Source organism: Gopherus evgoodei, chromosome 17 (assembly GCF_007399415.2).
Source record: "Gopherus evgoodei ecotype Sinaloan lineage chromosome 17, rGopEvg1_v1.p, whole genome shotgun sequence".
Classification (NCBI taxonomy): Eukaryota; Metazoa; Chordata; order Testudines; family Testudinidae; genus Gopherus; species Gopherus evgoodei.
In genome coordinates this window covers 4395683-4421590 of record NC_044338.1, presented here as the reverse complement: position 1 = coordinate 4421590, position 25908 = coordinate 4395683, and the positions used below count along the sequence as shown (strand labels likewise).

Here is a 25908-nt window from a genome sequence, read left to right as displayed (position 1 = left end):
TTTAGCCCCATCTTTCAAAAAACAAACAAAAAAAAACACTGGGAAGCTGAATGTTAACTGGCCCCTCTCTGCTTAAACCAAAGACTAATTTCAAGTCTTTTGGTGTTTATGGTGTTAAGAAATTGGATGAAAGTAAGTGGGTGACATTTGCTTGCAAGTTGATTTTTGCTCACTTGTTTTTGTAACACAAGAGGTTAATTAACTTTTCCCAGAGAGTTATTCAAAGCCAGTAAACATGTGCAACAAGTGTATTGTAGATATTTATTCAGAACATGCCGATTCTACAGTTCTAACAGCAATAGCAGGCATCAAGTCAGTTCACCCAGAGGAAGACAAGTTGTTAAATTAACACAGTTAACAACACAGCTCATTTCCAGACAGCTGCTCATTTGTCACTTTACTCTTCCCTGCTCACAAATAACGAAGTCTGACTGGCTACATAACCCCCATTTGGAATGTCAAGTGTTTGGTGCGCTGCAGTTAGCAGATAGAGACAACGCAGCTTAATGTGTATGGAAGCCATAGGACGGAACTAGTCCAATAAGGCCTATCCTCAGCTTTCCTCAGTCTCTAAAATAACCTCGTTTCCTCAGGCCTGAAAGGATGGTTTGAGATTGAGCCGGGATTTTATGCTGAGTGGGGAAACGAAAGAACAGTTACACTGGCAGTACAGAGACAAAACAAAGCTTTTGAAGAGGTCACTTGAGCAGATTTCTCAGCTGTGAAGTCACACATTTTAAACTCTATATTGGTTCTTCCCAAATCAGTCACTGCATCATTCTTTAGAAATTCTGAATACAGGAAACATGCTGAGAATTGGTTAATGTGTCTACGAATTCCCTCCCACCCCAATTCCATCCATTGATTTTGCCCAGTATTTTAAGGTCTATGTCACACCTTTGTGTCTTGATGGTTTGGAAGCTAAGAAGCTTGGTCCATGTACTTTACATTCTGTTGACTCAGGCATTTATACCAAGCTCATCACCGTGTTCTCATTAGTACTGCAGTGATTTGTTTGATGTTTATTTGGAAAAACGATAAGCTATGCTCAATCATTTTAATCACATGCCAGCTAACAGCAACTAACTATCCATCTACATTTGGCTTCAGGGAGGTTTTTGTCAGAATCAAAACCTAGATGTCAGCCTTAGGGTTTGCCTATATAGGGAAACTGACCTGCATAGCTATTCCGCTAAGAGCTAGATATTTATTATTGTAATTATGCTGATCAATTTCCCTATGTAGACAAGCTCTCAGTTCCAACTTTAATCTAGGTCATGAAAACACAATACATGCACTGTTCACAACAAACAGTAGCTACCCCAAGGCTTTTTCTTTTCCATGTGCAGCAGATCAAGCATTGCTAAAGCCAATGACCTTACAAAATGCTCTGTAACATACACTAAGTAGATTTGCTATTAATGCACAATTAATGTTGTCCCTTTCACTTCATGGCAGTAAGTTCTAAGTTCTGGAGTTGTCCAATACATTTTCCAATGGACCCAACCAGCAATATGAGATTTGCTTTATTCTTTAATCTATACTTTGCGTTGGAAGCAAGTATTTCAACACTTCCAAAGAGCTTTTTTCCACCCAGCTCTGAACCACAAATTTTTATTCTATCAGTTTTAGCAGCATGAATTATTTGGAAGAGAACTGCCAGTTAGAATAAAAATACTATAATTTAATCTAAATCCCCCTTGCTAGCATTGTTTTAGTGGATGCAGTGAACTGGTTCTGGTCTTAATCAACAGGGTAAGTTTGAAATTGAGTTATTCTTCACTCCTAAATCCCTGCAGAAAGATAGCTCAGTACATATACTGCAGTAGATATATGCTACCTAAAATACCAAAACAAATTCAGCGAATTTCTAGGCTAAACTCTGGTCTCTTTCAATCCAACAGGAAGAGAAAAGCTTGAGAGGGTGGCCTATTACTAGTTCATGACCTCCCATATTATGAAATCAAGTACTCAACCTACCCATCACAGCATAATGCAACTTTCCCCCTTTTCTCCTACAGACTTCTGCAAGGAGAATCCAGCCTCTAAGTAAGAGCTGGATTTTTTAATTAAAATCAAAGGGCATTGCAGACTCTCCCACTGAATGGGGACAACATGCCTGCAAAACTGGACACATTTCACAGGTGTTTAGCAGCTAAAGGCACCATTTATGAGACAATTCTCTTCAGCTAAGCAGAAGCCTTCTGCATTTTGTGCTTAGCAAACCACTCGTCACTTTTGTCTGCTGCCATTGCCTGTACAAATAGAAGTGAACAATTTGTATAACGATAAAGTTATTAAAACAACAACAGCCATTTACAGAAGCAAACGTGTCCAGGATTCTATTTGGGTTAGTGCCAAGCAAACAACTGGATGACTGACTTATTCACCAATAGGGACCAACTCTTAAGTTGATCTGTGATTACCTGAAGCAAACAGTTCTACCACACTGTAAATTAAAAACAATGTTCTTTGGGAATCACCTCCAGGCTGCAGTACAACAAAAGCAACAGACACTCCCTACAACAATACAAGCTAGTTTCAGAAGCAAGTTAAAAAAGGCACAGTGATCGACTGTCACTGCTGCACCAGATAAATGTATCTGACAAAGTGATTTGGTACAACAGGCATGACAGTGTCTCCTGCTCTGAAATGTCCCTTTTGTTTTCAGACTTTTCCTGAAACCGCTTGTCATTTCCGTAGCAGCAGCCCATTATCTTGTGAAGCTGTTACACTGCACTGACCTGATTGTCGTTACAACCAACAAGCCGGTTTCCACTCTTACTTAGGCTGCTTTGTAGCTGATACTTTGCACCTCTAGCATCTTCCATCCTGCAGCCAGCTCTGAAGTGAGGGGTGGCTCACAAGAAAAGGGAATGAAAATTCTTTACAGGATACCGAGGCAAACCCTAAAAGCTATTTGGGATTTTTAACATCTGAAGAACTGCATGAAGCTGTCATCTGAAAGACCCCCTTTAGCACTCGGTGTAGCTGCCGCTGAAGGACTGGACTGTAGTGAGATTTTAAAAAATACAGGTAGTCTATACATTTCTATCCTGATGCTCCGACCTCTCCACCAACAAACAATACAGAGAATATATTACTTACATCATCTAACAGCTTGTTGCCATTAGGATCCATCTTGGAAAGCTCTCTAAATGCTTCATCTCCTACGAAGCAGATTTCATGGCCATCCTAAACCAGATTTGACAGGAGAGAAAGTGAAATTACCGGGGGGAGGGGGGGGAAGAGAAGGAGGCTGAATTAAAGTTTATTTTGTCACTATTTCAAACGTCACTCACGGGATCAGCCAGGATAACCACTTGCACTGTTGCTTTTCCAGGGGTATCCAAGCTAACTAGGGGAGTTAAAATCTTCTGCTTCTCTTTCTTCATCAGTGCTTCAATGTTTGGCAACTTAAAAAACAAAGAGTGAGCTGAAGGTCAGTGGTGTCATATCAGGCTGCGATCATTTACTGTACCCATTAGTCACATCCCCATCACATTCCCACAAAGAGAAAGTTAAACAGAACTTTCATTTGATGTTATTATCTTGTTCACATACTGACGGTGAGAGACCTTCAAGTGGCTATTGGTATTACCACGAGTCACCCTCCACACGGCCAGCCCCGGAAATATAGGAAAGGGCCGGAGGAAGAAGGAAATCCAATTGTTACCTCTTCCTTTGGGCAAGAGAAGGCAATCCGCCCAAAAGCTGTGCCATGATCCACTGCTCCGCCAATGCCCTGCAGCTCCAATTTACACTGAAAGAGAGGGATTGAAACACAGTCTAGCTTGCAGGGAAACTAATTTGAAGACAAAAAGAGAATTCATACAATTTTTACTACATTTTTGCATGCATGCCAATCAGCATTACATAATAAGCTAATCACATCAAAGCCACGTGTGCTTATTTCCCAGTGCATTGAAGTGGTAGTGACCACGGTCACCTTATTTGAAAAAGAGGCTGTAAGCAGGTACACAAACAAAAACAGAATGATTCACCCTGAGTATTTGACAAATTTAGTCTGACTGCAAATTACTGAATGGATAATCTCATGTTCATGTTAACCTCTCTGTAGAAAGGGAAGCTTAGGTCACCGATTTCTCTTTTCACTCAAAATTACCATATTTCATAGTATCTTAACCTTTGCGCCTCTTTCCTGAGCAGCTGCAGCTGGGTTCTCGTTTTTATATAGCTATTTGCTTGCTTTCAAGAAAGCCCTACATATGAAATGAAGCATAGGCCTTATTATACCTGTACTTTAAGTCTTTTAGTTCAAAAGTTAAGAGCAGAACTACTAACCAATTTGACAATTCCGCCTTTTTACACATATGTGCTTAGCAGGGAGGCAGGATGGCAGACAGATTGACAAAGCAAGCATTTAGAAGATTAGAGAAACAGCTGTTCTCAGTAGATTGCTTGATTTATTTATTTAAGGTTCAGTCATTGTGACGGAGTGGGAGATTTTCTTATGGTTTCCTTGTTTTTCCAATGGTTTGCATACAGAGGGAGTGGGACTCAGTGTCCCTGGGGGTTACTGGTTTAACGAGGTGAGGGGAGAGGGAGTTTGTTGTTACAGAGGACCGGAGAGGGAACTTGGGACCCCAGCCAATGGCCTGGAGGACAGATACCCCAGAGACTGGTGACCTGACAACCTGAGCAGCTGGTTCTGGCCAGCGGGAGGACAATGGGCTGTAAAGAGAGGACCCCATGACCTAACCAGCTGGTTCCAGCCAGAGGGGACCAGAGGACAGAAGAGAAGAGAGGAGGCCCAGTGACCCTGTTTACGACTCTGTGACAGAGGCAGGGCTTGGGGCTGGTGATCTCAGATGCCCAGCTGGGAAGCAGGGGGGTCTCTTGGCTGGAGAGGGGGAGCAGGCAGGGCCCACTTGGATGCAGGAGAGATTGGGATGTGCTGTGCTGAGCTGAGGGAGGCCAGACCTGAGGGACAGAGAGTTTCCCGTGCTGTATTCAATGCTCAATAAACCCTCCTGTTTTACGCTGGCTGAGAGTCACTCCAGTCTAGAGAACAAGGTTGCATCGTCCCCTTCGGGGGGTGGAGACCCCGAGGTCCAGAGCAAATGGACTCCCTGAGGGGGCCCACGGCAAGAGACAGATGTGCTAAGGCTCAGAGAGGTGTGGCTCCAGGAGGTGGAGGGGCTTAACCCCGAGAGAGAGTGTGGAACCCCAGGAAAAGGGATGTCTCACTGAAAGGGGTTCCCTCCACGGACTGCACAGGGCCAAGAGTGGGCACGATCTGTGAGTCTGAGACAATCATTATGAAATGGACCAATGCCACAACATGCTATTCTCAAAAAATAGTCACTTCTCTAAATGACTAACCTGGTTATTTGCATAGCCTAGCAAAGCCCTTTGCTTTTCCTCATTCGTCTCATAAATTTTCATTCCCAGCAGATCAGACCAGTAGCTAACAGACTTCTGCAGGTTCGAGACTGCCAAAGTTACTTTTAGCACAGGATCTGCAAGATTGTAATAGTTTCCCATTAGTGGTGTGTATTTGTAGTTTTAAACTCTAGGTTTTTGTGCTCATGGTAATGGGAAACAAATAGCAACAACAGAAGGCAGACACACATTCCCATAAATCTTGGCCAAGACAGATTTGCAACCTCTTGTGAAGTTCCAGCTCTCAGTCTCTCATGAACAGAGGAAAGGGTATGAATGCGTTACCTTGCTTTGGTTGTTCTTTGTCTTCCAAGTAGAACTTGTATCCTCCTGGGGCTTCAGTTTCAAATATACCCTTTGCAACTTCTTTGAGTGGCCATCCCATCTTCCTGGCATTGTTCACTGCCTGGCTGGACACAAGAGTCATGCCCTAGCAAGAATACAAAGCACAAACATGCGATACACCAGTGCAAAGATGTACCAACACCATCCTTTTGGTTAGTGGTACTGAAAAGCCGATAGATTTCCAAGTATCAGCATGGAATTCTAATCTCCATCCATTGCCAGGAAGAGAGCAATCATCAATGTAGTCTCTGCTCTATACCCTGGGCTAAAACACCTACTGGGTCAAAGGAGACCTCAACAGCCCAGATACTGGTTCCTTGCCCCCAGCTTTTCCATTATCTTCCTCCAGGAGAAAGCTGAGATAGAGGGCAATAATTACACAAGTGGTCTGCAGTAAGAGTTGGAGCTATCCTGAACAAAGGTCTAAACAGCCTCTGAGAGGCTGGTTATCTTGCCTTTATAAAATTAGTGCAGCTGTCTGAGGTCAATACACCTCTTACACAACAGGGAAATATGAAGCAGAGAGAGCGAGTTTAATGGGCCAGATCCTGACTCAACCAGTCTTTGCATAGCCCACTAGAACAGCACTGACCAACTGGGTTTTGCAGAGGCAGTGGCCAAATCAAATCCAGAGTTCTGCCACCTTCCAGAGGAGTGGCTTCCATGGCCCTGACTCCACAGGGGGAAGAGGAGCTACCAGTGAAACAATGAGCGCACACAGTACCTCCACTGGAAGGAGAAAGTAAGTTCCTCCTTGGGTGGAAGTGCAGGGAGATAAAAGGGATACTGCATTCAGAAGACTGTGGTCAGTGGGGTGGGGAGTGAGGGCCACCCAGAACAAATACAACTGCCCCTTGGCCTGCCAACTGCAGCATGAGTACAAAGCACCTCTCCCCCCTTCTCTTCCTTGCATAAAAGACATGCAAACAAGCTCAGGGAACAAAAACAGATCGGGAATCAACCAGCATCAGGAAAGTGCATCCAGGACATAGTCTGGATGGACTCCTAGCCAAAAAGCTCACAACAAGAACAAAAGAATGCTAGAAGGGCAAGTGATATTTACCAGAAAGTCACTGCCGAGTCGATACTCTCCAACGCCATAATTGTAGGTCAACTCTGCAACAAAGTGATCATCTTCGGGCCCATAGCCCACCATTGTTTTGCTCCACTTTCCATCATAAGGGCTAGAACAACCATCAAATGTATTTGTTGTCAGTATCAGACACAAACAACCTCCCTACACACACACACACTCGTAAGAAGTGCCTCAGGATAGGAACTGCATAACCAGTGGTCCAGCTAATCCAGTATCCTACCCCTGACAGCAATCAGTGCCAGATGCTTCAGGGGAAGGTGCAGAAACCCATACCATACCAACTTTCATACAATACTATATCACAGAAAAAGCATCCCAGTCGGTGCCTACTTCATGTCCTCAGCCATGAAAGGATCCTTATAGTTTTATCTTCTCCTATCTAGTTTCTTATGTAACAGCAGATGCAGATCTCCTACAAATAGTCTAATCTTGTTTTGAAATTTACTAAACTATTTGCTTTGATAATATCTTGCAGCAGCAAGTTCCAGTGGTTACTTATTCACCATATAACAGTCATTTAAAAAAATTACTGCCAGCTAACAGGAGGAGCAGGCACTATGACTAAGGGATTCCCATGAAGTGTGATAGAACACGGTAATTTTCCAGTAAATTCTTAATTTAATAGATCCCAAGGCCAGAAAGGGCCATTGTGATCAACTAGTCTGACCTCCTGTAAAACACAGGCCAGAGAACTGCCCCAAAATGATTAGTAGACTACAGCTTCTAGTAAAACATCCAATCTTGATTCCTCTTGTGGAGAATCCACCATTACCCTTGGTAAATTGCTCCAGTGGTTAATTACCCTATGATAAATTGTATGTCTCATTTCACGTCTGAATATGTTTAACTTCAACTTCCAGCCACTGGATCTTGTTATACCTTTCTCTGTTAGTCTGAAGAGCCCTCTTATCAAATACTTGATTCCCACGTAGGTACTTATACACAATCAAGTCACCCCTTTACCTTTCCTGCTAAGCTATGTTAATGTATGACTAGGAAGGCACAACTGCACAGCCATCCAAAAGAATGAGCAACAGTAGTTTTCATATGATTTGCTCCATAATTCCTCAAGCATAGGAACTGCAGCTATAGTGATAGAGCTAGGACAAAATTAAGTGCCCTCAAGCTTCATGTTTCAGAGCATAAACTGCTCACCAGGTGGAGTCAAAAAAGCTATTTCCTCATCATGATATAGACAAATTGTACAGTTAGACAATATAGCCTAAGCTCTTTCTTTTTGAAAAGAAATGAAAGGCCACTGGCGGTAGTGGGGTATTTTATTTTAATGGATTTAAGATAATACAAGGCACTAGGCACCCTAATATCATTAAAGACAATAAAACAAAATCCCAGAAGCATGAAGTAGTAATTTATTTCAGGATCTGTGGCCCAAATCAAAAGGATTTAGGCACTTAACTGCCTTTGAAGATCTGGGCTTCCATGACCACGTAGACTGTTGATCTGCCATAGCAATGGCTATGTTCCAACGTAAGCACCACAGACAAACACAAGAAGGTACATTTTTACTTTCTTCACATGAAATGAGCAATGTTTAGGAAGTATGCTCAAAGGTCTGTAAGGAAGCCTATTTGGTTAGTCAGCATCTGCGGGTGTTTTAGTTTAGCTAAAGATTACAAAGAGAAATAATGGTACATACCCATTACAAGTAGCTTTGCAGCCTTCCTCAAATTCTTCATGTCTTAGAATCTGGCAGATTGAACACATGCAACAAATAAAGCCTACTTGGTTCTTAAAAGGAAATAGACCTAAGCAGCCCCCAACAGAACGCTTAGGGCACATCTGTCCCGTGACAAAAAGCCCGCAGCTCCCAGTCAGCTGACTCAGTTTTGTGGGGTAAGAGGAGCAGCGTACAGGGTCAGACTCAGGCTGAGCCCGGGCTCTGGGACAGCACAAAGCGATAGTATCCCGAGCTCCAGCTCTAGCACCTACGTCACAATTAAACAGCCTGAGTCGGAGCCAGCGGATACAGGCCAGACACAGGCGTTGAACCGCAGCGCAGACATTCCCGGAGGCGACCCTCTCCCCTCGCAAGGTCTGAGCCCAAACCTCTACGGTGCAATGTCACCGCCCCACCGCCTGAGCTGGCTAACCCGGCCCAGCCTGGGTCCCAGCAGACCCCGCAGGGGCCCCCGCCCCCGCGCCGGCCCCGCCCCCGGGGTGCTGAGGCCCCGCCCCCCGCTCACTCACCCTCATGCCCAGCAGGTCGCGGTAGAAGCGGGCGCTCTGGCCACGGTTCCCCACTTTGAACACAAAGTGCAGCGCGCGGCGGGCTCCCATGGCCTGACTTCTACCCCTACTTCCGGCGCACGGCGATGACGTAAACATTCACCCACCACGCCGGCAGATTAGGAAACTGGGGAGGGGGGGTCACGTGCGTAGCCGGATATCCGGCGAGGCCGGACACCAGGGATCCGGCCAAGATGGCGGCGCTCAGGCGCCTCACGCTGGGTCCTGCCGCCGCCCTGCTTCGGGCTCAGCCGGGAGGAGCCGGGGCGGGCGCGGCGCGGCGCTGGGTGCGGGCGCTGAGGCGGAGCCCGGTCCGCGTGCTGCCCCCGCGCAAAGAGCAGAGAGCGGCCGCCCCGGCCGGGCGGGAACTCGCGGAGCCGAAGGGAGCCCGGCCGGGGCCGAGCCCGGCCGGGCAGGGGCTGCGCTACGAGAAGGCGGAGGCCGGAGACAGGAGGTTGGGGTAAGGCCCCGCGAGAGCCCCTCGCCCCCATCCCACCTCCGAATCCTCTTCTCCCGCGCCAGGCCGCTTCCCCCGGAGTTCCCGGACCCCGTCACCATGGCAGCAGTCACGTGTACACGGGCACCTCGCCCCAGTTCCCTTCCCCAGTGACAGAGGCAGAGCGCGCTCGGGCACGTTGCCTGGGGCCATAGCCCGCTGCCCCCCGCCGGGGCAGGCCAAGTTACCCGCTGGCAAAGCGAGTGGCTCTGTGCTACTTTAGTTGTGGGTAAGGAGGTGGGCAGAATGTAATTGGGAATTGATCTGAAGCAGGGAGCCAGACTCTAGCCATGCCTGGTCCTGTTTTCTGGTTGTGGCTATTGTAAAGTGTAACAGGGAATATCTTATTACCCGTATATAAATCCGTGGTACGCCCACATCGTGAATACTGTGTACAGATGTGGTCTCCTCATCTCAAGAAAGATATACTGGCTCTAGAAAAGGTTCAGAGAAGAGCAACTAAAATGATTAGGGGTTTGGAACGGGTCCCATATGAGGAGAGATTAAAGAGGATCGGACTTTTCAGCTTGGAAAAGAGGAGACTAAGGGGGGATATGATAGAGGTATATAAAATCCTGAGTGATGTGGAGAAAGTAGATAAGGAAAAGTTATTTACTTGTTCCCGTAATACAAGAACTAGGGGCCACCAAGTGAAATTAATGGGCAGCGGGTTTAAAACAAATAAAAGGAAGTTTTTCTTCACACAGTGCACGGTGAACCTGTGGAACTCCTTGCCTGAGGAGGTTAGGACTATAACAGTGTTTAAAAGAGAACTGGATAAATGAATGGAGGTTAAGTCTATTAATGGCTATTAGCCATGATGGGTAAGGAATGGTGTCCCTAGCCTCTGTTTGTCGGAAGATGGAGATGGATGGCAGCACAGAGATCACTTGATCAGTGCCTGTTAGGTTCACTCCTTCTGGGGCACCTGGCATTGGCCACTGTTGGCAGACAGGATACTGGGCTAAATGGACCTTTGGTCTGACCCAATATGGCATTGTTATGTTCTTATTGTGCAAAAACTCATTGTAAAAATCAGTGTTCATTTCAGATAGTCAATGCAACATTCAGACTTACATCATCAAGGCAAATAAGTAATCACAATTTTAACTATCTGCTAAATCACAATAAGTCTCCAAGTTATTAGTGCACAAGTGAGGTTTTTAAATTTGGCTTCAAGTAATGATTTCAACTGTGTTGCCACCAACTGTGGAGCATGCAAGCTCCATGGCTGAGTGCATACATGAACCATGAAAGGAAAGCATGCTACCAGCTCATCTTAGCTTCACTTTACCCCTGTTGCTTTTACTCTTTTTTCCTCTGCCTTGTGCCCCTCACCCTGCTTCCCTTCAGGTTTCTTTACTTTGGCTTAAAAAAACCCCATGGAACGAGCAGAATGTTTGCTGCCTTCACATTGTTCACTCTGCTCATGTTACATGCTTTCTTGTACCCAGTGTCTGTTTTGTCTGTTTAGACTGGAAGCTCTTTGAGGCAGGGATTGTTTACTTTGCTGTTTTTACAGCTCCTAGCACAATGGGGCTGGCCCTTCAGCACTGCCATAATAAACATGCTACATGAAATAATGGAAAGAGAGAAACTGGGGCCAGTGGTGAAATTCACTTGTCAGAGCAAGTCCTGACAGTAGAGGGAACAATTTTCAAAACCTCAGCTGTTACTCACCAGAATGCATCCAGGAAATGTTAGGGAGCAAACTTTTTAAACCAATAAAATCAAGGAAATCTAAAATAATATATATGGTAAGAGCTGAACAAGGCCTTAATATGCTACATATGTGAAATTCTTCTGTCAGCTCATGGGAGAGGCACCAAGTTTCTGACTCTGGTGCCTGCCTGCACCGCGGTGCATGAGCCTTCTTGCTTTTGCATTTTTTCCACATAACTATTAAGATTTCAGCTAAAGCACTTGCAAAGAATTTGCTAACAAGGTACTCTGTGGTCAGTGTCTATTCAGAGTCCCATTTCTGTGTCTGTTTGTAAATCCCTTAGAGTTCTCAATCCTTTTTTGAATTATGTCCTACTTTTTTTTTTATTGGCAGTGGCCCCTCCTCCTTTAGAATAGCAAGAAGGATACTGCCACCTACTGTTGCTAATGAGTTTGTTCAAGAGATACCAAGCAAATTACTTGCATCAAAATGCAAGTCAAATGGTATTATAAAAACACTCCTTACCTGTATTAGTGCTGCTGCCAGTCCTTGAGAGATTTGGGCTTGTTCGGTATTGAAAAGCAGATCAATGCAAGGCCCCCAAGAAAGTTCGCTGTGCAGCCAAGGCCCCCTAGAAAGTTTGGCTCCTGCACCTCCTTCTGATTGAGAACCATTGCCTTTATATTGATCCTGCTACAGAGATTAATAAGGGTGAGACTAACGGATCCCATACAATAGCAGTACTAGCTGCAGCCACTCTAAAATATGTATGCAGACAATCATTGGACAGAAGGAATAATATTGAGTCCAGGAAAGTTTTGAGTGACACCCCCCCACTTGCAAGTGGCAAACTTCAAAGCAGACCAGAGATGTTACTAACATCCCAGCAGTTTTAACTGGTTGTCATCTCTGTAGAAAAGTGGTGACAATTGCCAAGTCAAAGAAGTTTCGTGACCAGCATGGTAAGATTCTGCTCGAGGGTCGGAGACTTATCAAGGATGCCCTGGACGCTGGAGCATTGCCCCAGACTCTCTTCTTCAGCACTGTGGGGCACCTGAAGGAACTGCCTGAAGAAAAGCTGAAGAAAACCACTCTAGTTAAGGTGAAGTTTGAAGACATTAAGAACTGGTCTGACCTCATAACTCCTCAAGGGCTGATAGGTAAGTTTGCTTTAGAAATAGTAAACAAAGGGTAGCTGCACTTAGCATCTATTAAAATAAACGTAGTGACAAATACGACTTGACTGTCTCTTCGCTAACCTATTCCTATTACTCTGCCAGTGACATGAGGTCAAGTGAAACTGGCTTGAGAGGATTTCTCTGCTTCCACTCAAACTGATGTGAGAGACTGTCTGGTCACTGCCCCTCCACTTGAGGAGGGGACTACATTTCAATAGACCTTCTCAAAGCTTGGAAGATGATTGACACTCATGGTGGCTCTGAGGCCTGTGTCTGACGTCCTAGATGGTGCTTGGTGATACAGGAAAAATGGCACCTACAATCTCTGAGCTGATGATGCCCATGAGGGTTTTTGTTTTTTTAAATGATGCTTTCAGTCTTGTCTTTACTAGGAAAACAGTCTTATGCAGACTCCAGCAGTACTGCTCCTCACGCGATCTTCAGTACTTCCGGTTCCACCACAAAAGTATCAGTTAAATCAGAAGTGATTAAAACAGATGCATCCCAAGGGCAGTGGTGTGTCAGAAAAGCCATTGAGCCTCATTTGCCAATGGGCCTCTCTCTCTTTGTTTTCTCAGGAATCTTTTCCAGACCTGACCATGCCAAGATGACTTACCCAGCTATCCAGCTACAGAATTCACTGCCCCTGTCCCTTATCTGTGACAATCTCCGTGATCCAGGAAACCTGGGGACTATACTGAGATCTGCAGCTGGAGCAGGCTGCAGCAAAGTGCTGCTCACCAAAGGTAGGCCCCTCTTTCTGGAGAGCAGGAGTCTGTGATGACTTCAGCTGTGGGGTCAGGAGAGTTTACTGAAAAATCAACCATTTGGAAAAGTGATGAGATTTCACTTGATGTGCATGGAAATACACAACAGCTCACAGCGTGTTGGACGTTCTGTGGATACTCCCATGGTACCTAGCAAATCTAGGGGCCTAGAACAAAGGCGTGTTCATAAATACAGCGCCCCATCGATAACTCTGCATGCTGAGGGAGCTAAGAGAGGTTGTCTTTCCAGTTTGTGTGCTGCTACCATAACCTGTCCCGGTGGTTTCAGATGATGGCTTCCCCAGGGAGATTTTAAGCATTCTCCTTTGATATGCTTTCTCACTGGCACAGGATGCCGAATGCATATTCTTGTGGAGACCTTGCACCTTCACTGTTTTCTGTTACAGGCTGCGTAGATCCTTGGGAGCCCAAAGTGCTTCGTGCAGGCATGGGGGCTCACTTCCGCCTGCCCATCATTGCCAATCTGGAGTGGGAATCCATTTCCAACTATCTTCCCACAGACACACAGGTCTATGTGGCTGACAGCCATGACCCAAGAACACAGGACAAGATGGAGGATGTGTCGGGAAAGGCCAGCAGCTATGGTTGGGTTTCCAGACCTCACAACTTGAAGGCTCAGATAGGCAGAGAGGACTTGGCTTTTGATTCAGAGAGTGAAGAGGAGGAGCAGGGAACAGATGAGGCCTGGATCCCAGAACTTGACACTCAGTGTTACCACGAGAACTGGATACTGGCTCCAGCAGCAGCAGTGGTGATTGGTGGGGAGACCCATGGTTTGAGCACAGAAGCACTTCGGCTCGCAGAGAGCACGGGAGGGAAGAGACTGATTATTCCTGTGGTCCCAGGCGTGGACAGTTTGAACTCAGCCATGGCCGCAAGCATCCTGTTGTTTGAGTGGAAGAGACAATTGCAGTTGAGAGAGAAGCAAGAAAGCAAAGGACAGAAGTTCCCTGCCTTGGGATGAACTGTGCAGGAGACCATTCTGCGCTTCCTCTTCTGTATGTTCCCCTGCAGGCAGCTTGCAGAGGAATCAATAAAATCACAGGTTTGGCAACTGCTGTTCAGTTTACACTTGCACAGCTGTTAAAACAGACCTGCCCTCGAGAGGTCCACGCCCATGTTTAACACCCAGTCGCTCCACAGAGTGCCCACCTTCTGCACTTGATGCCCCTTAGCATTGGTGAACACATGAAGCCTTGAGCAGCATGCCCAAACTTTGGGACTCCAAGGGCCACACTTACCCGCAGCTGCCATCGTCATGGTGCAGGCTTTGGAGAGAGCAGGACTTTGCACCTGCTGCTGCTCTGACCGATTCCCTAGGAATGCCATAAGGGGGTTAGCAGAGAACCATTGTTAGAGGTCATCAAAAGACTTAGCAGTTGCTAACACAGCCCTTCAGCGATTTAGTTAAAGTCCCTATCAAGTGAGCTTAAGTCCTCAAATCCAGGCCTGCTCACCCATCTTTGAAATGAGGTTGGGTTTGGTGCCATCTATCGAGCAATAATACACCCCCCCCCCACTTCCTTGCTTCTGACCCTTGTACACCAAGCTAGCTCAAGAGCACAAGTAGGTTCCAGTGACTCGCATCACTGGGAGTAGGAAAAGCAAAGGAGAGGTTGTGCATCACGTGTGTAGTTTACACAGTTCTCCTAAGGCAGGGGTCCCCACCGCAGTGCCCGCAGGCTCCATGGCACCCACGGGGCATCTAAGTATGCCCGTGTACTGGCATCTGCCAATATGCCACCGAATTTCGGCGGATACTCGTCCGTCGCTACGGTCATCCATAGCTCCTTGTCTGGCGCTCACCAGACAAAAAGGATTGGGGACCACTGTTCTAAGGGGACTCTTTTCTTGGGGTGGGTGAATCCCCCACTCTGAAGAAAAGGGCAGGTGGGACTCTCTCACCAAGGCCCCACTCAATCTGCCCTGCCACAGAGGTTCCCATGTTCATTGTAAGGCAGAGGATGCTGGTCATGCTGCACAGCTGGCTTGCCCATAATGCAGCAGAGATTCTTACCCTACACAGCTTCATGTGGCTTTACAGGGCCATGGGGAAGGTAAAAGAACTAATGCGGCAGGGATGAAGTGTAAGTTCTATTGTACAAGGGCTCGATATGTGGGTCTCACAGAAGAAGAAACACCCCTGGCTTCCATTTTTTCAGTAGGGGAAAAACCTCTGCATTGAAGTCTCAGCAGCTGGCAGTAAAATCCATTGGACTGTAGTGTCATTAGTGCTCTGTAAGCCCCCCAATGAGGCCATGAAGTGGCTAATCAGTTATGGCAGGGGGCCCACAGGCTCTGAATTGCCATAGCTGCTCTTTGGAATGCAGTTCTCTCTCCCCGGGCCTGTTTGTTCAGGCAGCCTCGTGCATTATTTAAACAGTTCCAGTGTAATGGCTTTTGTCTCTTCCTGCAGCACTGCTTTGGGCCTGGTCCCCTCCAGGACAAGCCAGCAAACTGTCCATTGTATCCCTTAAAACTACTTATGGTGGAGGTCCTACTGCAGGTGCTGTAGTGGAGGGCAACAGCTGGTGGTATTTCCCCCCCCTTCCCATAATCCTGGGCCCTGTGTATCTAGGTTTACACAAAGAAACATGGTGAAGAATGTGGAAGCACGGACAGCTGTTTGTGTTCATGGTAATAGCTTAAATCAGTTCAAAAGCTCCCTTCCCCCACTTACTCCTAAACCTGTGGTCCCTGCCATCAGCAGGGAAGGCAAGAGAAGTAGCACATTGGAGGGATGCAGAGTCCTGACATTTGAAAAGGTGCAACCTACCCACAAACCTCTATAGATCAAGTCTGTCATGTACACTGTTGGTCTGTGGGAAATCTTGTTACCCTTGCAGCTGCAAGATTCCTACTGTGACCTTCATGCCCCATCCAGATTTGGCAAAGGAAGTGGGAGGTGAACACAGCTGCTGGGGTAGGGGACAGGAAGCTATTCCAGTTAATGGAGTTCCTTAGTAACATCAACACTGGTTCAGTAAACACCAACCCTAGCAAGAGGCCAGGGACAAACCAGCAGGATGTTAGCCCTTAGAGCAGACAAACATGGTGGAGGTACGTGTGTGTGATACAGACTTATCTGGGTGATGCTCTGCGGCACAATTAGGGTGGTATGCTGTCCCTGCACAGACTGTCAGTTTTCTAATTCTGCCATCAAACATTCTTGGCTAGAGTTTAATCCTCAGTGTTAGCTCCAGGCATTGTGTTCAAATTTAAGTCAGATGCTAAGCCTTCTGCCAGAAGGTGGCAGTATTTGTCATGAATGCAGCCTCTGTGGGGAGCAGAGTTGTTCCTAGGCCCTCCCGGCACAGATTTAAACTCTGAAGGGGGTGGGGGGCGTGAAGGAGAAGAAGAAAGAGGAGGTGAGGAGGGAAAGAACTGCAGAATGAGTCCTATTCTATGGGAAATGTCTTGGGTTCTTCCCCATCCAGCAGACAGGCTCTGGGCTGTGCCAGAGGAGAAATTCAAAAATAGATTCTCTATGAGCTCAGCCGCTCCTGGCCACCTCCTTCAGTCTGGGAGCAGGAGGTTCTATGGTAGCAGGACAATGTGCAGTAAACCTGGCCCTGGGTGATCACATGCCAGTGGAATGAGGCTCCCCAAGCTTGATCAGGTCCTGGCACAGAGGAGCAGCAGGAGTGAGTGCAGGAAGCCCTTTGGGAACTATGCCCCTTGGTGCCCTACACTATTTCATAGAAGGTTAGGGTTGGAAGGGACCTCAGAAGGTCATCTACTCCAACCTCCTGCTCAAAGCAGGGCCAATCCCCAGACAGATTTTTACCCCAGTTCCCTAAGTGGCCCCCCTCAAAGATTGAACTCACAACCCTGGGTTTAGCAGGCCAATGCTCAAACCACTAAGCTAGCTCTCCCCTCCAACTTTTTAAAAAGGGTTAGTTTAGTGGACATCCCTAGTGCAAGCGCTCCTGCTACAATACCAGCTGCTGCTAAGAGATCCCTTTCTATCTTACTCCAGATTAAAAAACCTAATTTTCAGAGGCTGTCATTATCGTACAATGATTTAGCTGTGGCCCACCATTTCCTTTGGCTCTTGTATTCAGTAATAGCACAGAGCCATCCTGGGAACTGGATGCTTGATAAATACATGGGGAAGGAATGTGGTTGTTCCCTCAGGCACATCCTGATCCAACCTTTCCTTTGTTGGAAGGGTTCAAAGGCACTGCCAGTATCAAGACTGAAAGTGCATCAGCGAGAGAACAGCTCATCCCTCCGAACCAGATGCCAGCCCTGGCCAGGGGAAGAGCCAGGTTGACACAAACATTTACACTTTGCTTTAGCCTTAGTTGAGTAGCTGCTGCAGTCACTTGTAAAATCACTTAATATTGTGTATGTTCTTCATGGATTCAGCAGTACACCTACAGTCCTACTCTGGGAGCCTGAGCAGCCTCTGCCAGAAGGGGTTTTTGCTCCTAACCTCTAATGTCTAGAATCAGCCAGTGCTGCATGAACCAGCAGTATCCCATTTAAGCGCCTTATTGTGATTCTCATTCAAACTGCACAGACACCATTCTCTCCCTCAAGCACCAGAAACCCATGCTATGTAAACCGAACATGCACTAGGTGGCAATGGGATCTGGAAGCAATTACCCTGCTCAGACAAGCCTATTCTCAGCCACTTCTGTGCATGCAGCTTTGGTCAAAACTTCAGGACTGCAGAATTTCTCACTTACCACTCCTCTTCCCCCATTTGGATTTTAAGTTACTCTAAGGGCTTGTCTACATCAGAAAGTTGCAGCGCTGGTGAGGGAGTTACAGCGCTGCAACTTAGGAGGTGTACACATCTGCAGGGCATCACCAGCGCTGCAACTCCCTGTTTGCAGCGCTGGCCGTACTCCCGTTTTGTCTCGGGTGTAGAGGATCCAGCGCTGGTGATCCAGCGCTGGTAATGCAATGTAGACACTCACCAGCGCTTTTCTTGACCTCCGTGGAAGGAGGAAGCCTCTGGTAATCAAGCTGGTTTCCTTTCCCGGTTTGCTCTCTCGGTCCCGGAGCCAGCCAGCAAACCGCGGGGAAGGAGACCTGCTTGCTCGGGGTTCCGGGACCGAGAGAGCAAACCGGGAACGCCGCGGTTTGCTCTCTCGGTCCCGGAACCCCGAGCAAGCAGGTCTCCTTCCCCGCGGTTTGCTGGCTGGCTCCGGGACCGAGAGAGCAAACCGCGGCGTTCCCGGTTTGCTCTCTCGGTCCCGGAACCCCGAGCAAGCAGGTCTCCTTCCCCGCGGTTTGCTGGCTGGCTCCGGGACCGAGAGAGCAAACCGCGGCGTTCCCGGTTTGCTCTCTCGGTCCCGGAACCCCGAGCAAGCAGGTCTCCTTCCCTGCGGTTTGCTGGCTGGCTCCGGGACCGAGAGAGCAAACCGCGGCGTTCCCGGTTTGCTCTCTCGGTCCCGGAACCCCGAGCAAGCAGGTCTCCTTCCCTGCGGTTTGCTGGCTGGCTCCGGGACCGAGAGAGCAAACCGCGGCGAAGCTGGTTTCCTTTCCCGGTTTGCTCTCTCGGTCCCGGAACCCCCCTTGAAGCCGCCCAACAGCGCTGCAGTGTGGCCACATCTAACACCACTTGCAGCGCTGGTTGCTGTAAGTGTGGCCACGCTGCAGCGCTGGCCCTATACAGCTGTACTAATACAGCTGTAACAACCAGCGCTGCAAAATTTTAGATGTAGACATGGCCTAAGGTACTTTGCTGCAGATTCCACTTACAATGGTGTATTCTGAGTGATTCAGGGCTGGGAGCACTCAAGAAAGGTGCCTGATTAGCAGCTGCAGAGACAGAAATCCTCTTGAAGCACCAACTGGGGGCATACAATGGGACAGACCTTCCCACCCATGTTTTGACTGCCACATGGACAGACCAGCCTGAGGGACAAGTGGAGAATTCTAGTGCACAGGACTATTCGGTCACACCCAGCAGCTGCACCTTTCTGCTGCCCAGTGTGCAGCCTGGTCTCTGTGATGTGGACTGAGCTATCTCATTGACTATTGAACAGCCTGCAGCATAACAGGCTCCAGTTCCTCCCCCTGGATTAGAGTCACACTTGACAGGCTTGATGTATTTGTACAGCACCTAGCACAATGGACATTAGCACCTTGACCAGAACCCAGATCGGTGCCACCAGCCACCAATCCCTCTTTTGCTTAATTGTCTGCAACATTTGTCTCCAATTCAACAGCCAATGCTGCTGCTTTTTGAGTTATTCATTGCCTAGTTAATGATCACTACATAAAATTCAGGCCCTGAAGCACTGTCTGTGCTGTCTAGATTGATACGACTCCTCTCTCTCACACAGCTGGCTGGCTTTCCAAGCTCCTTCCTTAGTAGGTTGTTGTACCATGGATAAAAGGGGAGGCTACAATCTCGCCATAAGTGACAAATAGGCTGAAGGGGAAAGCAGCAGCTTGTACGCCCCCAGCTCTTCGACACACACAAACCACCACATGGCTCCCCAACACGCCCCTCCCCAAGGACACATGTAGGTTTGTTAAAGGAAATGATCACCGACAGAGCTACATGACTGAGGAAATGCCTACAGGGACTCCCAGTCCAGCTTTCAGCGACTGATTTGTTATGAAAGGTAATGTGGTCTGGCAAATTAAGCAGGGGCCCGTGAGTCCAGGCAGCTGGCCTAGTGCTGCTCGACCACTTTCTTTCCCTCCCTCCCTCTCTTTGGTCTGTAAAGTGGGGACAGTAGCACCTCCTTCAGGAGGTCAGGACGCAGCAGCTAACAACTTCAAAATAATCCCTTCTCTCCGAGTGAGCCACCCAACACACCAGTGTTCAACTCTCTCCCCCACAGCCTGGGAAATCCTGCTGGGATGAGGCCACCAACTCACTACAGATGTTGGGCAAGTCACTTCCCTTCCCAGTAAACTGCTTCTCCCTCTGTGAAACAGGGCCAACAGCGCTAACCTACGTACCGCCCGCTGGTAAGGCACTGGGACCTAGCTGGCTGGAAGGGGCTGTAGCAGCACATGGCATTGTTTCCTGGTTAGCTCTTGTCTTCCATTCCTCAGCTGTTCAGTGCGTGCACCGCGTTGATACACAATGGGGTGTCTGTGTATGTCTCTACATATGCTCACCTTACAGCTCCGATTCCACTGGCTTCTGGGATACTCCAGAGCCCACTAATACTGTTACTGCTTGGTCAATGTAAGGAAAAGAGCTAATGGATGAACTAACCAATCCAAAATACACGGTTTGTTGGAAGAACACAGCGGGATCTCTAAGAGGAGGTTACTCACTGTAACTGGAGGTTCTTTGAGATGTGTGGTCCCAATCTGGAATGGGTGTGCATGCATGCCATGCAGCAGAGCTGTTCGCAGTAGTGTCCATTAACCCGCTCAAGCAGAAAACCTAGACTCTCCTGCACTGGAAAGCCTGATTTAAATGCTTCTAACAACGGACTACATGGGATAAACCTGTAACCTGCAGCAATTAGGAGTCACATTCCAATTTAACAACAAACTCTTTGTATCAAACACAGCACCAAGATCTACCAAGGTTGGTTGGTTCCAGCCACAGACTGGTACAGCAGTCCCTTGGGCACAGAAAGGCCACAGTGAGGACCAAAAACCTTTACTCATGCGAGTAAGGCCTGCAGGTCTTCACCAGACATGCTTCTCCCTCAGCCCCGCCTCCCCAGGGCCCATCTCCAAACCCTCACCCCAGACATAACGATGGCTTTGTTGTGAGGAATCTGCAGCTCCAGGAACCAGGTGACTGTAACCATTTTATTACAAAGTTCCAATCACGGTGTACAGTTTTTACAACCTCAATTTTCTGGGGGCTCAGCTGAGCTTGGGGTTTGTGTTTAGTACAGCACCATCGAGGCTGGGCTTGGGAAACAGCTACAAAGAACATCTTAATCAACTAATGTATAGGGGGAGGACATTTCATACCAGGGAGCAGGGGAGAGGACAGAAAAGGGCAAGAGAGAATGAGAAAATGTCAGAACAGCAGAGGAGGATCAGGGCAGCCCTGCATTGTTTCTCCTTTTGACTCGGGGTTGGGGGTGTAGGGGGGGTACATGGGATTTCCCCCAAATGCATATGACTGACACTTAACTAAGGCTGCTGTGTGCTTGGTGTGGAGGTGGCGGGAGGGTAAATACAACCTAGAAACAGGAGTTCTTGAACTAGGAGGAAGACTTTTGCTGCATCATGACCAATCTGCATTGAGCTTTTCAACAGTTACACTTCGACTTGGTACTGTGGGCTCACTGAGACTGACGAGGGAAAGGAGGTTGGGTGGCAAAGTGGAGAATTCTCTTATTGCTTCATTGGCACTGTCTGTCTGGGAAGAGGTGGGCAGAGGAGAAAAGGGTGAAGATGAGAAGGGAGAAGAGTGTAATATAAGAGCCCCGAGACCCCAGTCCACTCCCTGATGCTTAAGTTGGCAAGCACACTATGCAAAACATTTGCCTGCTAGCTAGTGCCGTGTATAAAATAACGATACGGTAACAGTTCTGGCCTGGTTATTAGAGAATATATCACCATGAAGCACAAGCAAAGTTTCCAAATGCCAGCGACTCCCTGCTGAAAGTGCATCTCCAGGAGCCTGCTTAGGAGGAGGATTCATTGCGTAAAACAAGGCACCACAGGAAGGCTGGGTACTGGGTCGTGCGAGAGAACACGCTGAGCACTCTGCTAGCGGAGGAAGAGACCTAGTTTTAAATAATGTCTGTTGGTGCTGAAAGCCCCTCAGACGGGTTCAGGTTTTAGCTTGTCCGCTAGAAAGTCGCTCACAAAGGCTTCCACAATCTCAGGAGTGATTTCCTCGACATCCATCACGTACTTGGCTCTGGCTGACATGTCCAGGATGGTGAGCAGGGGCGCTGCTTCGGGCAGGTTGGTGTAATCCCGCAGGGAGTCAGTCATGTCATCCTGAAAACCAGCAAGAAAGAGCCCATAAACAAAGAGAATGATGCCAATTCTCTGGCTTCAGCCCTGCTCATCCTTACTAACAAACAGCTGTTATTACAATGTATTGGTGTACGGTTTAGCTGCAGTAACAGCTAAACTCCGAGGTAGTCAAACTCAACAGTGACTGTCTGTTCAGCCTTAGGACTTGGCCAGTCTTCTGCATCACACACAAGGCTGTGGGAGATGCAGGCTCATGGGCAACACTGGGATCCTCACTTTTCAACTTGGCAGCCCTTGGACTGCCACATAACTAGTGATCTCAGGAGTATGGTCTAATGCAGTGGTTCTCAACTTGGGGTCCGCCAGTATAATCAAGTGTGTCTGCAAACATGCCAGCACCTACATCATAGTAATGAGACACCATGTTCTGACACTTATAGTTCGCACATTACAAGTCAATAATGACTTGCTGCTGCCCATACATTACTTTAAACGCTGTAGTTTATCATTTAAAGCACCTTCAGTATGTGAAAATGGATTCTCTGCCCTCACCAGCATGAAAAACCAAACACTGTTCAAGAATGAATGCTCAAGATGACCTTTGCACTTGCCTAACTGAAATTACCCCTCAACTGGACACGCTGTGTGCTGCCAAACAAGCCCAAGGATCGCATTTGTATCAGGTAAGCTGTCAATATTTTAATTTGCTGTTTTGTTGTTGATCTGTTCAAATAAAATTTCTCGACTGTAATATTTGTGATAACTACTGAAGTAATGTAAAAGAAACAAATTATGAGCAACAAAATAATGAGGGAGGAGTTGGGAGTCTGTAGATTTGTCTATTTAAGTTTAGGGGTCCCTGGGTTAAAAAAAGGCTGAGAACCACTGGTCTCAATGGTTACAGCAAAGGCCTGGGAGTCAGGTTTTCCCCCACTTCCCTGGATGGAGAAGGCAGAGACCCAACCCAGATTCCTAGGACCAGAACTCATTGACTGTGTTAAGATCATGCCTGATAAACAGGAAGAGTTTTGAACCAGAAATCAGTGAGCTGAAATTGGTGGACAAAATGATTGGCTATTGGACCCACCACTCCCTTTGTGGGTTAAAGAAAGACACTTTGGGGAGAAAAACTGGCTACTGGAGCAAGCTTCACCATCATGGCGACCACCCCCACAATCTCCTGAGACCCCCGGGGTTCATCATCATGATCCAGAGAAATGTCCTGACCCGGCCAGAGAGAGCAGCCCAGATGACATCACCACTTCCACCAGCTCCAGCTGAATCCCAACCACCACCTGGGGAGGATCAGGATCAGACTTTAACAGCAACATCAGCTCCTACCCATCTCAACAAATTTCTCTCCTCCGCCAAGGACAGTTATTATCATCAGAGGGATGGTGCAACGGGGGGCAGCCTTCTAACAGCGCTCTCCAGCTAAAAGGAAAGGAACAAGGGATGTGGTTCAGAAGAAAGCCTTTCCCAGCACTTAACACTGCAAGTGCTTTACCTGTTTTGCCTTCTTTTCTCTGTCTTCGATACAAGGATTGTTAATGGTGTGTTTGCCTCCAAGTTGGCGGAGGGTTCTATATTCCAGCCCCAAAACTTGCTGAATGCTGGACAGTGACTGGGTTATGTTAACACCTTTAGTCCACACATTCCATCTAACTTAACACCCCTTACCAGTTAGCTAGGATTGAAACTCTCCAGCAGGTTTCCCTATAAATGCAGGAAAAGCCACGCAGCAGACCAGCACATCCCCCAAAGCCTGCCAGGCTTCCTCCACTCCCCACCGGGATCATGGAATGTAACTGACAAGCAGGGAGCAGTTCCCTATCCTGGCTGCTGCTTGCTGCCCGCCATTAGCTGCACTGCAGGGCCGGGGAGGGCTGTTCCTATGTGACAGGCTGGCCACTGCCTTCTGAGGACAGTGCTGCCAGGCATTCATCTTCACCTGTCTGGTTCATCAGCCCACTCTGCCCTTCAACTCTCACAGAGCACTTGAATGTCCCATCCCGGAGGAAGGCAGTTACCAGTACTGAAGGAGCTCAGAGAAGAGCAGGAATAACAATCACGGAGGAGGGAAGATGAAAAGACCCAACTATGTGCAGCTTGGCTATGTAATGCCAGAGGGGTGGAGGGAATATAATAAGCACCTACATGTGTTTGGCATGTCTAAGCCCCAAGGCGGGAGAGATGCTGATTGTCTAGGGCAGTCCTAGGGAGAAGGGGATAGCTAGGAGCAGAGGCGGGAAAGAAGGATAGGTCAGCTTTCAAAAGCCAGAACTGTCCAGCTGGGAATAGGCCCCTCGAGGGAAGTGGTGGAAACCTCACTGCCTGGGCGATTTAAAACTGGACAAGATCCTGCAGGAGATAGATTGGTGGTGGGGAAATGGACGAACATGACAACCTGACAAGTCTTTTCTATCCTGAGCCTTGGATCCTCTGATCTATTTTTCTCAGATACAGAAAAAGCCAGTACAAAGAGAACAGCTCTCTCTGCAGGCAAGTTCCCTTCAAACACACCTCCCTGGAAAGGCCTTTTGCTAAATGCGCTCTGTTGAAATTCTTAGCAGCAAGCCCTTGATTCGGACAAACAACCAGGTGTCTCCCCCAGTCGCCTGCACTTGATCAACATGTTTGAACATAAAGGTGAAGAGTCTCTTTTGCTGGGCCCTGGTTTCTCAAGTCAAAACTGCAGAACACAGAAAAAGCTCAGACACACTTCTCTCCTCCAGAGCAGTCCTTATCTGAGCCAAGGAAACCCAGATCCCTAGAGAGCAAGCAGAAGGAAGGAGCTCCTTTATCACAGCATTGTGCCTCTCCTCCCATCAGGTCAGTTTGGACACTCCCCTCCTCACACAAACACTTCCAGGCTGCTGTCCATCCACCTGGAATACTCTCTAAGGCCACGTCCAGACTAGGAATTAAAATCGATTTTAGATACGCAACTTCAGCTACGAGAATAACGTAGCTGAAGTCGAATTTCTAAAATCGAGGTACTCACCAGTCTGGACGGCGCCGCATCGATGTCCGCGGCTCTCCGTGTCGATTCCGGAACTCCGTTCGGATTGATGGAGTTCCGGAATCGATGTAAGCGCGCTCGGGGATCGATACACCGCGTCCAGACTAGACGCGATATATCGATCCCCGAGCAATCGATTTTAACCCGCCGATGCCGCGGGTTAGTCTGGACGAGGGCTGAGAGACCACTGGGCAAGCATCAGCCTTGCCTCATTCAGATCCCTCTATAACCCACTTCCACCACGCAACCTATTAGTAGGGAACTTACTGAACTCCTGACTCAGGGGCCCTGGTCGCTAAGTGGACACGACCTAGGTATCATATGGGCTGATTTACCTTATGTCATTTAACCTCACTCTGTCCTCTCTCATCTGTATTCCCATCAGTCATGTCTTGTTCCCTCTCTTCTCTGAGGGGATGCTTGCCAATATTAAGGCTAACTCAGGGGCTTGGTAGCCCTATTCACTACTAGATGAGCCAGAGGGCTGGGAAACCTACTCCTAGTGCCCCACACCTGTAGCGATACAGCATGCTGCTGTGCACTGCAACGTGCGCTGGCAAAATGGGGTTTTGCCCAGCATTATATTGGACAATTTGTGTGTGTAGGTGGGCCCTATGCTGCAAACAGTGGAACTGACTGCTCCACCATCATCTGTAATACAGAGGTGCAGCCCAGAGAAACTACAAATCCCATCATGTAGTGCTTAATACCGTGCTGCGCTGGCTGCTCAGATGAAGATGGAGCAGCTTCTCTATTAATGACATTGCCCAGCGTTTATCACTGGGCTGCGCTA

The 25908-nt window shown here is 47.8% G+C and overlaps 3 protein-coding genes across 4 annotated transcripts in view; 1 reads left to right on the top strand and 2 right to left on the bottom strand.

The window, feature by feature from the left end:
• Positions 1-247: 247 nt before the first annotated feature.
• On the bottom strand, positions 248-9190 carry GLOD4 (glyoxalase domain containing 4). Its single transcript, XM_030537157.1, has 9 exons — positions 9056-9190; positions 8505-8554; positions 6815-6935; positions 5692-5836; positions 5347-5483; positions 3677-3763; positions 3303-3416; positions 3109-3195; positions 248-2255 (listed from the first exon to the last, which is right to left on the bottom strand). The coding sequence occupies exons 1-9, from the start codon at positions 9143-9145 to the stop codon at positions 2190-2192; spliced, it is 897 nt and encodes a 298-aa protein (XP_030393017.1). The 5' UTR covers positions 9146-9190; the 3' UTR covers positions 248-2189.
• A 98-nt stretch (positions 9191-9288) lies between these two features.
• On the top strand, positions 9289-14277 carry MRM3 (mitochondrial rRNA methyltransferase 3). The gene is made up of 4 exons (XM_030537017.1): positions 9289-9554; positions 12169-12413; positions 13010-13177; positions 13606-14277. The coding sequence occupies exons 1-4, from the start codon at positions 9289-9291 to the stop codon at positions 14181-14183; spliced, it is 1257 nt and encodes a 418-aa protein (XP_030392877.1). The 3' UTR covers positions 14184-14277.
• Positions 14278-20943: 6666 nt separating this feature from the next.
• The window catches only part of NXN (nucleoredoxin), a 113081-nt gene continuing 108116 nt past the window's right edge, over positions 20944-25908 (bottom strand). For both annotated transcript variants that reach the window (XM_030536485.1, XM_030536484.1), the window contains exon 8: positions 20944-22114. In XM_030536485.1, coding sequence (XP_030392345.1) covers positions 21932-22114 — 183 coding nt within the window. In that variant the 3' untranslated portion in view covers positions 20944-21931. The remainder of the gene's footprint in view (positions 22115-25908) is intronic.

Bases quoted from the DNA above. Each gene is read 5' to 3' on its own strand.
- MRM3 (XM_030537017.1), top strand. From the start codon at position 9,289: ATGGCGGCGCTCAGGCGCCTCACGCTGGGTCCTGCCGCCGCCCTGCTT. The intron at 12,414-13,009 runs GTAAGTTTGCTT...TTGTTTTCTCAG, and splicing joins AACTCCTCAAGGGCTGATAG to GAATCTTTTCCAGACCTGAC. The intron at 13,178-13,605 runs GTAGGCCCCTCT...TTTCTGTTACAG, and splicing joins CAAAGTGCTGCTCACCAAAG to GCTGCGTAGATCCTTGGGAG.
- GLOD4 (XM_030537157.1), bottom strand. From the start codon at position 9,145: ATGGGAGCCCGCCGCGCGCTGCACTTTGTGTTCAAAGTGGGGAACCGT. The intron at 5,484-5,691 runs GTAACGCATTCA...ACAATCTTGCAG, and splicing joins CAAAGAACAACCAAAGCAAG to ATCCTGTGCTAAAAGTAACT. The intron at 3,196-3,302 runs GTGAGTGACGTT...AATCTGGTTTAG, and splicing joins TGGTTATCCTGGCTGATCCC to GATGGCCATGAAATCTGCTT.